At 35.2% G+C, this 12,503-nt stretch overlaps 1 protein-coding gene across 1 annotated transcript; it reads left to right on the plus strand.

Annotated features, from left to right (window-relative positions):
• Positions 1 to 2,574: 2,574 nt before the first annotated feature.
• etnk1 (ethanolamine kinase 1) lies at positions 2,575 to 11,527 on the plus strand. Its single transcript, XM_073838790.1, has 4 exons — positions 2,575 to 2,816; positions 6,835 to 7,094; positions 9,175 to 9,315; positions 10,521 to 11,527. The coding sequence occupies exons 1-4, from the start codon at positions 2,670 to 2,672 to the stop codon at positions 10,729 to 10,731; spliced, it is 759 nt and encodes a 252-aa protein (XP_073694891.1). The 5' UTR covers positions 2,575 to 2,669; the 3' UTR covers positions 10,732 to 11,527.
• Positions 11,528 to 12,503: the final 976 nt, after the last annotated feature.

The raw sequence follows: 12,503 nt of genomic DNA on the forward strand, positions 1-12,503 counted from the left end.
TAAACAAAGACTTTTATTTTGAAAGCAAATTAATCGTTTGACAGCACTACTTTCAATCCATCAAGTAATTAATTAATTGCATCCCAAATAAATACACACACATACAGTCTAATAATAAACAGTTAGTTCATATAACATGCTTGATAAAATGTAAACTATTTAACATTTATTGTCTAATATAGAAAAAAGAAAAGCTCATAACTGTGTATAAATGAGATAGGAATTCAAACTAACAAGAATGTTATTATTATGAGGCCCTAGGGCAATATTATTAATATAAAATATTATTATGTAATTATGACGACTATGAATCACAGTTTACTTTCAGTTAGTGCTGTCAAATCGATTAATCGCGATTAATCGCATCCAAAAATAAAAGCTTGTGTTTACATGATATATGTGCATATGTATATATTTAAGAAATAAATGTAATATAAATTTATATATAATATAAATCATATATTAATGTTAATGCATATGTGACCCTGGACCACAAAACCAGTCACACGGGTATATTTCTAGAAATAGCCAACAATACATTGTATGGGTCAAAATTGTCTATTTTTCTTTTATGCCAAAAATCATTAGGATGTAAGGTAAAGATTATGTTACATGAAGATATTTTGTAAATTTCCTACCATAAATATATCAAAACTTAATTTTTGATTAGTAATATGCATTGCTTAGAACTTCATTTGGACAACCTTATAGTCAATTTTCGTAATATTTAGATTTTTTTTTTTTTTTTTTGCACCTTCAGATTCCAAATTTCAATTAGTTGTATCTCGGCCAAATATTGTCCTATCCTAACATTTATTCAGCATTCAAATGATGTATAAATCTCAATTTAAAAATGTCCCTTATGACTGGTTTTGTGGTCCAGGGTCACATATACAGTGTGTGTAAATATTTATTAAATATATACATGCAGTCTACGTTTGTGTATTTAAATTATACATATAAATATACACAGCACAGGCACACATATTATGTAAACAAACTTATTTTGCATGCGAATAATCGCGATTAATCGTTTGACTGCACTACTTTCAATCCATCGAGTAAACTTTTTGAGCCACAGAGCGCCCCCCGTAGGCAAGTATTATCAGTACAGAATAAAATTAGACCTGTGCTGCATTTTTTTTTTTTAAGATACAGTGGTCACGATATGTATAACACATAGACAGGTTGCGGCGGGAAATGTTTTACATACAGACATCCAAGTGGAAACAGTGTGTCCTTGCTTATTGTTTTAATTCTGATGTTAGATAACAACCAGTGATGCTAACAAACTGACGTATATTCAGTGATGTCATGATAATCCCAGGGTCATCATGGGACACGTATCTATTTTAAAGACAGAGGAGAAATTTCTGTTAAGACTCACAGAATATTCTGGAAGGATATGACAAAGTATTATTAGTTTTACAAATATATGTCTATAAAAATATATGTCTTTTCTAATAATTTATATTTGTTTGTTTATTAGGCTGACAAATGGAACAAATATGTATTAAATGTATTATTACTCAGAATCACTGTAATGCTTGCGATTGCCAATAATCACAGGAGGCTACAGATCGTACACAAGTTTATCTCTCTGAAAATCTTGCTAAAGGCCATTCAAGATGAACATCTTCAGTAGGCTAAGCACACATTTTCATGACTGGAAAACAGCAAAGCAAACACGAAAGCCTCTCTACCTGGGTATTATCTTAGTGACACAGAAACGCTGAAAGCCCTAGATGTAAAGCAGTGTGAGTCATATAGTACCAGCATGCACCGCGAGAGTCGCCTAACGCACAGGGGTGGGATCATACGATAGTGTTGAAAAGTCCGAATCACTTTAGCGAATCGGTTCACTTGAACGAATCGGTTCAAAAACCAATTCACGGATTTCTTTAAAATATTGGATTAAATATATCTGTTTATATTTTCAGTGAATTGTGAGGACTTAACGATTCCAAGTAAGTGATTAGAAGGAATTCGTGCAAATAAAATTGTAAAATTAGTTAAATTATGTCATTTACTCAAGCTTATGTTTTTTAAACTCCTATGACTTTTCCCTCATTGAACACACAAAGGTAATGACACCAATTGAAATACATTCATTCAAAAACCACAAAACCAGTCATAAGTCTGAATAATAAGTAAATAAGACTATATAAGCTTTCCATTGATGTATGTTTTTAGGATAGGACACTATTTGGTCAAGATACAACTATTTGAAAATCTGGAATCTAAGGGTACAAAAAAAATACTGAGAAAATCGCCAAAGCAATGCATATTACTAATCAAAAATTAAGTCGATACATTTAAAGTGGAAAATTTACAAAATATGTTCATGATTGTTACTTAATATCCTAATAATTTTGACCATGTATTCACAATGTATTTTTGGCTATTGCTACAAATATACCCATGCTACACATGACTGGTTTTGTGGTCCAGGGTCACATGAGAACCGTCCCCTCAAAACGCGAATCGGTTCAGTTGAATCGCGAAAAAGAACCGATTGATAAGACAGCTGACTTGCGATTCGAACATCACCACTGGAGGCGTAACCGTGCAGAACCTGAGCTTAAATCCGCACCCTGCATTTACTTTATCGCATTCATTGAATCTTCCCCGTCTCAGAGCAGCAGCAGCAGCAGCGAGCATTTACAGCAATGGCCAATTACATTCACGTTCCAGAAGGCGCGCCAGTGGTTCCCAAATTAGACGTGACTCTAGATGAGCACGACTACAGAGCCGGAGCCCTGAAACTCATCAAGACGCTCAGACCCCACTGGAAACCCTCCGAGGTCAAAATGAAGGTAATTCTCACGTCTTTTTCCCCTCACGTACGATTCGGGTGGACCCTACCCCATGCAGAAAGTCTGCAATTACTGACAGCAATTGGTTAGACGTCTTATATATTTGAGAAAGCGAAGTTAAGCGTGTTGCGCCTTCAAATCCTGAGCTGCGTCACCAGATGGATCCGTCTGCACCACGGCGCTTAGCAAAGACACAGCAGCCAGTACGAGTTGTCAAAGCACTTATGTTGTAACACTCTCATTCATAAAAATGTATTGCTCTTGTCTTGCATGCATGCATGCATGCATGCTACAATGTCTTTAACCGTTACGAGGAAATTACAGCAACAGTATAAATGGAAAGCAAAACTACAAAGGGAAGAATGTGGGTGGTGGATCCTTGGAGTTTGTGCATTGTATTATCTTTTTTTTTTTTTAACAAATAAGTGTCTGATTTGTATGTTATTACTATTAAATTAATTACTTATATACTGGAATAGTGAGTAGTATGTTTTACAGTTAGTTACTTGATACTACCAATTCCATATCCTGATAGTAATAGTGGTTAACAAATTGGTCATTTAATTTGCTTTGAAATTCTACACTGTAAAAAGTGATAACCTGGTACCTTAAATAGCTATTTTTACTTGATTAGGTCTGTAAAAATTAGTTTTTAGTGTATGGAAAACTAGTGACGTCCAGTTACTACGGTGTAAGTAAAAGTAGTGACTAATCCAATTTACCAGATACTAGAACCCATCTATGTGTCCTAAAGGCGCTGGAAACGGTATATAAGTCTTTTTAAACTTTTTAATCACCATTCACTAATGCTTTGTTACCAATTTCATAATGTGGATTATCTACGTGTTTTCATAGTGCTAACAGATGGACAGAACTATGTATGAAGTATGAGGAAATTTTCTACCTGGATTTTTGCCTTATGGTCATACAGCATTCCTGGTTTCTAAATGGCTCAAAGTCAATATTTGTGTAGGATAGTCAGTGTCAAGGCATTTGTTTGTTATTAACTGAAGTTATTGTAACACCAATAGGTGTGTGCTTACAGCTGACACAGAAAGACGACTGTGACGGTGACATTAGGCCGCTCGCTTCACCCCAGAGCGCTCTGCATTCATACATGATTGATTAACTTGAGATGGGCGGACTGAAGTGGAGTACATCTATACACATAGCCTAGAACCTCCTTAATGATTGAACCAGGCATTTCACACACCTGCCTTTACCAAGAACAAACATATTTCATGTGACAACTCACTCTCCTAGAAGTTTTTTAACCTAACCAGACAAGCAACATCTCAAGGAGTTTCTTGGAAACGCGGTACAAAGTCACTTCCACTAATTACAGAACCTGCATGTATTGACTGTTGACCATGGCGCTAACAATGTTCAATGTGACGGTTCAGGTTTCCGTTGCCTTGGTGTTGTCGAGTCCTGTAAAGATAGAAATCTTTTCTTTGGCCGCGCACCGGGGAGACACCTTGAATCAAGTTTTTCAAGTGCTGGCATTGAATCGAATGCCCTCTGATTGAGATAGCCCAGTAGAAATTTCCATGAAGTGATTGGAAATAATATACAGTCAAACCAAAATTTATTCAAACACCTTCAACATTTCTCACATTATCACAGTTAAGAAAATGGTAATAAAAATGAGAAGAACTGTGTCAGAACAAATTTGTCTTGATAATCACAAATCAATTACAGTCAAACCAAAATGTATTCAGACACCTTAAAAAATTCTCACATTATCAGTTTATTTGCTATAGTTTGGAAAATGGTAATAAAATATGACAAGAACTCAGAGTTAAACTGTTTCAGAACAAATTCATCTTGATCATCACAAATTAATTACAGTCAAACCTAAATTTATTCAGACACCTTCAAAATTTCTCACATTATCAGTCTATTCGCTAGTTTAGAAAATGGTAATAAAATATGACAAGAACTCAAGAGTTAAACAGTGTCAGAGCAAATTCATCCTAATAATCACAAATAAATTACAGTCAAACCAAAATTTATTCAGAGACAATGTCAAAATTTCTCACATTATGACAGTTTGTTCGCTATAGTTTAGAAAATGGTAATAAATTGGTAATAAAATAGGACAAGAACTCAAGAGTTAAACCGTGTTGGACCGCATAGACAAAAATAATCTAAAGTCAAACCAAAATTTGTTCTTCTCACATTTTCACAGTTTATAGTTTAGGAAATGGTAATAAAATATGACAAGAACTCAAGAGTTAAACTGTGTTAGAACAAATTCATCTTGATAATCACAAATGAATTACAGTCAAACCAAAATTTATTCAGACATCTTCAAAATGCCTCACATTATTACAGTTTATTCGTTATTTAAAGGGATGGTTCGGAGTAGAATTGACTTCATTGCTATGCACTCCGAAGCCCATGTAAATACCCCATCCGAAGTGTTTTTTTACCTTAGTCAAACATTTATGGAGATATTAGAGTTTTTCGAATTGCTTGTTACAGGAGTGAATGGTACATGTGATGTATCTCGTAAATTGCACCACTAAACGTGCAAGTAATCTTACCAAACTTGCACAGTAGTGTAAATAGGTTATGTACTCACAAAACGCTGCATCAGAACATTTGTAAGTCCACCATGAGTGTTTTAAAAACACGTTTTACCCGAGAACTACTAGTCTCAGAAACTACAAGTCGACGTCACTTCCCTGGTTTGAAAAAAGCACGTAAAAGTCCTCCTACTACATCTGTGTGCATGTCAACTTGTAGGACTTTTACGTGCTTTTTTCAAACCAGGGAAGTGACGTCGACGTGTCGCCATTTGTAGTTTTTGAGACTAGTAGTTCTCGGCTAAAACGTGTTTTTAAAACACTCATGGTGGACTTACAAATGTTCTGATGCAGCGTTTTGTGAGTACATAACCTATTTACACTACTGTACAAGTTTGGTAAGATTACTTGCACGTTTAGTGGTGCAATTTACAGATACATCACATGTACCATTCACTCCTGTAACAAGCAATTCGAAAAACTCTAATATCTCCATAAATGTTTGACTAAGGTAAAAAAAACTTTGGATGTGGTATTTACATGGGCTTCGGAGTGCATAGCAATGAAGTCAATTCTACTCCGAACCATCCCTTTAAGATCAGGTCAGGTATAGTTTTGGTCAGGTCAAAGTGTCAAATTTAAATTTTACTGTAAACTGTACGAAGAATTTATGGGTGTAGTATGTCACTGTTTACTTTGCTATCCTCACTTACATAAATGAACTATAGTGTCCTGCACCCACTAGTAAAAATATAAAAAATATATCTGTGGTCTAAATAAATGGCTTGACTGTATCAAGTCATGCAGGTTCTGAAGTGACATGAAGATGACAGAATAAAAATTTTGGGGTGAACTGTCCCTTTAAGTCACAAACAAACCACATATAAACTCACTTCCCCTTTACAGTGTAAACCCGCATGTCCGTAGCCTCTATCCGGATGAAAAGTCAGCAATCTGTAATAATATTCTTGTAAACCAAACGCTGTTTAGCCTAAGGTGCGGAACAGCGTTTCCTTGTATAAACAGAGTTGGCAGGGGTGTGTCACGTCGCTCACATGTTGGAGGGAAACCAGATATTGGGTTGTTTTCATCAACTATGAAACAAAATTGAGTGCTCAGCACATGCCAGACCACTCTGATGCTGGCAGAAATCAAATTCCTGACGTTCCGCCCACTGCCAGTCAATCCCAGATAGTACAGATGATTGTGGCCTGGAATGCTTGCCGTACAAAACACACTCGATTTTTACAGTAGACATTGTACATTTGTTCAGCTCTGCCACTCTGAATACATGAAGGTAATTGGATACACTGAGCTTGGTGATCAATCTTTTGTGTATACATGTAAATATGAGGTTTCCCTTCAGGCCAAAAACAGAAAAGGAACTCAAATCATGTGATGCTGATTCTCAACAGAGTTTTTTAATGAATATCACTAAAGGTTAACCTCAAACCATCTTCAGCTTTTTTTTATTCCTCTTTCTGCAGTCTTTCACAGACGGTATCACAAACAAACTGATTGGCTGTTATGTCGGCGGGTCCATGCAGAATGTCGTGCTGGTTCGTGTCTACGGGAACAAGACAGAACTGTTTGTGGACCGTGAGAACGAAGTGAAGAGCTTTCGCGTCCTGCAGGCACACCGTTGTGCCCCGCGCCTCTACTGCACCTTCAACAACGGCCTGTGCTATGAGTTCCTGCAGGGAGTGGCCCTGGAGCCCGAACACATCCGTAGCCCTGCCTTCTTCAGGTTAGAAACCGCGTGATCATCCAGCCATCCTTTATAATATTGAGCTAATTGATTCAGGGCGGCATGACGGAGATGGAGACACCGGCGTTGACCTCCAACTAGCCAGACACTTGTCACGTAACCCCAAACCTTACCCAGTAATCCCTTAAGACATGAATGACGCACTGCACTCTCTCTCGCACGCTGACCCAGTCCTTCCTCCAATACTTTAGCTGTTGGGTCTCAGACAGCTGTGAAAGAACAAGGCTACTGTGTTAGAAGGGTGATGACTAAAGTGTTGGTGGTTTGAAAAATGAATACTTACTCAGCAAGATGCAATATATAGAGCAAAATTGACCGCTAAGACATTTATATTTCATATAAATGTCATTCTTCGGAACTTTCCAGCAGTTTTTCATATTGATAATAATAAGAAATGTTTCTTGAGCACCAAACCAGCATATTAGAATGATTTCTAAAGGATCACGTGACACTAGCTGCATTTCCATTACCCGTCAAATTGCACAAATTGAAATACAACTCCCATATATCAAATAAAAGGTTTTTACGCTCACATGAGGTGATTTTTTCAGGTAATTCGAAAAAGGGATATTTTGCAAAACTACATTTACAAGTCACCTTGTGTACGTAATAATCACATGATCATACTTAAATATACACCTCATTTGTGGCCACTTACACAAGCATTGATTACACAATGCTTGAATAAGGGGCTTTCCTTGCCATTAATGCTTGGATAACCCCTCATTTACACTGCACAAGTCTGTGGAGCTGATCGCGGCCACTCTAGTCAATGCTTGTGTTTATACCAGGTGCTTCAGTATTTCAGTTTCAGAAAAGTCCCTGCTTCTGTGAAAAGTGCTGCTTCTGTAAAGATAGATGCCTATGTCTCCTACGATTAAAATTAATGGCTAGTGAGGTGTCTGTGACATGTGTAAACCTACCATCGCCATGACTTATCACGATAGGAAAAAAAAAGTTTTATTCGCATAACATCGGGTAATGAAAACACCGTCATTGCAAAAGTTTTGCACAAATCTGTAATGGAAACACACCTAGTAGCTGCGTTTCCTTTACCCGTAAAATTGCGCAAATTGAAATTGCAAATTGGAAACACGTCAATTTCGCTAAAACTCCCATATATCACATAAAGGTTTTTACGCTCGCATGAAGTGTTTTTCTTAGGTAATTTAAAATAGGGAATATTTCACTGCTTTTTCTCATTTACAGGCCACTTTGCGTATGTAAAAGTCACATGATCATTCTTTAATGTAATATAACCTCAAAATACACCTCATATGTGGCCGCTTACACAAGCATTGAATACACAATGCTTGAATAAGGGGCTTTTATTGCCATTAAAGCTTGGATAACCCCTTATTTACACTGCACAAGTCTGTGGTGCTGATCGCGGCCACCCTAGTTTATGCTTGTGTTTATACCAGGTGCGCTTTTTCGCATATATAGGTCACCTTGCGTACGTGAATGTCACATGATGATTCTTTAATATATTATAACCTCAAAATAAAACCCTTGTATGGGACCCTGGTCCACAAAACCAGTCATAAGGGTCAATTTTCTGAAATTGAGGCAAATAAATAAGCTTTTTCTATTGACGGATGGTTTGTTAGGATACGAGATTTGAAAATCTGGAATCTGAGGGTGCAAAAAAATCTAAATATTGAGAAAATCGCCTTTAAAGTTCAAATAAAGTTCTTAGCAATTTAATTACAAATCAAAAATAAAGTTTTAATACATTTACAGTAGGAAATTTACAAAATATCTTCATGGAAATGCACCTACTGAAGAATAGAGTAATGATGCTGAAAATTCAACCGTGCCATTACAGGAATAAAATACATTTTAAAATATATTCTAATAGAAACGTTTATAGTAATATTTCACAATATTACTGCTTTTACTGTATCTTAAATCAAATAAATGCAGCCTTGGTAAGCATACGAGAATTTGTTTGAAAAATCTCACAGATCCCCAAATTTTGTATGGTTTGTAAGTACACACTGTAGGGTTCAAAAATGCGATCTAAACCTAAAAATAAGCCATTTTTGTTTGTTTACAGGCGCATTGCGAGGCAAATGGCAAAGTACCATGCCATACATGCCCACAACGGCTGGGTGCCCCAATCAGACCTCTGGCTGAAGATAAGCAAATTCTTTTCTCTTGTTCCTACACACTTTGACGACCCTGAAAAGGACCAGAGGTAAGCTTTCATTTTAAAAATTGTGTTTTGACATGTTTTTTAAGCAAAGCAGAACATGTAGAGTAACACACCCTTTGAGTAAAATGTTTTGGGGCGATTTTAAAGCCGTCAATACAAGGAGAGTCATATCTCCGCTTCACTCTGTATGACGTACAGAAAGTACTACAGGTGCTTTAGATGTATGATATTTCTTTTCATGTTTTTTTCTGTATGGTTTGCTTACATTGCGGTTTGAAAATCCTCCCAATGCTACAATGTCACATGAGATGAGTCATCGTGGCATAGACAAATGTGTTTGTACAGATGCAAGTTCAGAACAACATGCATTAAGAACATTGTCTATCTTATAATTTTTTAATTTCTACAAATTATTTTAGCAGAAATACTCAAGATTACTCAAGATGCTTAATATAGGATGACCAATATTTGATATTAAAATATAATAAAGACTTATTTATAGAACAATATTAACACAAATATCAAAGGAATTATGTTATTATTAAAAAATAACAAATTTAAAGCAGTCAAGCCTGGTGTTTGGAGATATTCTACCTTTATATTTGTCGTGCCAAATACTTCATCTTCTGAAGGAAATGTAAGTGTTTGTACATGCAAAACTGGGACATGGACTGTTTTTTTTTTATCATGTTGCTGTGTGGGTTTTTTTGTTTGAGTGTTTTTACAAGTCAAGTTTGAGCAAAAGTAATAGTTCAGGTATGTTTGACTTACACTCTTAAAAATAAAGGTGCTTCACAATGCCATAGAAGAATCTTTTCTGTCTAAATGGTTCCATAAAGAACCTTTAACATCTGAAGAATCTGTTTCACAAAGTTCTTTATGGCAAAAGAAGGTTCTTCAGTTATAAAAAAGGTAAGAAAGAGATGGTTCTTTAAAGAACCTTTGCCTGAATGGTTCTTTGTGGAACCAAAAATGGTTCTTCTGTGGCATCGCTTGAAGAACCCTATAAAGCACCTTTTTTTTAAGAATATAGAGGCACCAAAAGGTATTGCGCAACAAGCGCTGACAACAAATTACACACCCATACAGTGTCTCTGCAGTTAGTTTGCTATTTATAGATAGTGGTTTTTAAGATGTTTATCTTATTGAGTGAGGCAGGTTTTCTGTACAACGTGCCTCATTTGAATCATGCTGGAGTACAAAAGCGTGTTTGTTTTTTCTAAACGCATGTACGTGTTTGTTTCCAGGCTGGACAGTGAGGTGCCCAGTGCGGCGTGTCTTAGAGACGAGATGATCTGGCTTCAGCAGAACCTTTCTAAACTGGGTTCCCCAGTCGTTCTGTGTCACAACGATCTGCTCTGTAAGAACATCATCTACAACCAACAGGAAGGTGAGTCCAACAAACCCACCAGCTTCCCTTCAGCCACAGCGTATGTTTCCCCAACCCCCCCTGCCTAAGGTAGGCTTAAATTTAGTGTTTTCACCTCTCAAATATAGCATGGATGCCCTTTCCTAAAGGACAGTAAAGTTACATTCTCATCCAGTTTCATCAAGGCATCAGGAGAATCCACTGGTCTCCATAAAATGTGTTTTTTGTTCTTGAAATCAAAAGCAAATGTGTGTTTGTGTTTGCTTTGGGGAATGTTGTTGAATGCTGTGATGCTGTTTACTGTTTTCACGATGTACAGACTGGCGACTGTCTGCCGCTGCCTGACCCACAGGATGGAGAGTGAATGCAATTGTGACTCGAGTCATTCCTGTTATGCAGAACGCTTTCAGTTCTTTACTTTCTGCAAATATTTTTTTTGAAATAAGGAAGTATTGCTATAAAACACAGTATCAGAATTTCAGAAATAAACCCAGCTCAGACTAAGGGCACCTCAGCGTTAGAAGGTAACAGGAAGGAAGTTCAAAGCTTAATTTGAATAAAAGTAGGTCATTTGATATTTTTGAAATATTAGCAGTACAGTGTTTTTTTAAAAATGTAATTTAGACAAGGAAAACAATTAGTGTTAATTATTTACTATATATACATATACATACATACATACATACATACATATATATATATATATGAGATCCTGGAGCAGAATTTTTTAAAAATGATTTATACAATAAATAACCATAGATCTATGGTTTGTTAGGATAGGACAATATTTGGCCGAGATACTGTTATTAAAAAAATCTGGAATCTTGAGGGTGCAAGAAAAATCTAAACATTGAGAAAATCACATTTAAAGTTGTCCAAATGAAGTTTTTAACAATGCACATTACTAATCATAAATAAAATTTTGAAATATTTATGTACCATGATCTTTAAATAATATCTTAATGATGTTTAGCATAAAAGAAAAATCTATATTTTTGACCCATACAATGTATTTTTGGGTATTGCTACAAATATACCCATGCTACTTAAGACTGATTTATAAATATTTTTATTTAATAATTTATCTTTGGTTTGAGTGGATGTTGACATTTTTGTCATATTCTTAGGTGCCAGACCTAAAAAAAATATTTTTATATAATAAATAATATTTTATAAATTATAAAATATTTAAAATATAATTGTAATATATATATATATATATGTATATATGCTTATATAATAAAATATATTTGTTATATTAAATATTTAAATATATATAACATATAATATAACATATATTTCTTAATTTTTTATTATACTGTAGTTGTTATTTAAATTATATATATATATATATATATATATATATATATATATATATTTTTTTTTTTTTTTTATAAATTATAAAATATATTTTAATATATTTATGTGTATAAATGTATGTATATGTTTATATAATGAAATATATTTGTTATATTAAATATTTTGAGATATGTGCATACACACTTAGATTCTTAATGTTTTTTTACACTATTAATTTTGAGCGAACGTTAATTTGATTAATGTGGACTCAAAATCGTCAGCATATCAGGAATGACCCACTTTGTAGAGTATGAGCATGAGAAAATGGCTGCTCTGCCACAGCAGTAGTGTGAGAATGTGTAGTTCCTGTCTCTCACTTTTTTTTTCTTTTTTTTCTTTTTTTTGAAGTGGCAGCAGCAGCCAAACTGATTTTCACCAGCACGTATCGCTTGCCCTCAAGGTATCACTTGCCCCCAAAAACTGTTCTTGAAGCAGTAAATAATTCACAACAAGCGATTAGATATCCACTCATGGAAATCTGCTTGGAGAACAGGGTTTGGAG

This window comes from Garra rufa, chromosome 4, assembly GCF_049309525.1.
Source record: "Garra rufa chromosome 4, GarRuf1.0, whole genome shotgun sequence".
Lineage (NCBI taxonomy): Eukaryota > Metazoa > Chordata > Actinopteri > Cypriniformes > Cyprinidae > Garra > Garra rufa.

Coding starts and splice junctions, on each gene's coding strand:
- etnk1 (XM_073838790.1), top strand. CDS start 2,670: ATGGCCAATTACATTCACGTTCCAGAAGGCGCGCCAGTGGTTCCCAAA. Junction 7,095..9,174: donor CGTAGCCCTGCCTTCTTCAG/GTTAGAAACCGC, acceptor GTTTGTTTACAG/GCGCATTGCGAGGCAAATGG. Junction 9,316..10,520: donor GACCCTGAAAAGGACCAGAG/GTAAGCTTTCAT, acceptor GTTTGTTTCCAG/GCTGGACAGTGAGGTGCCCA.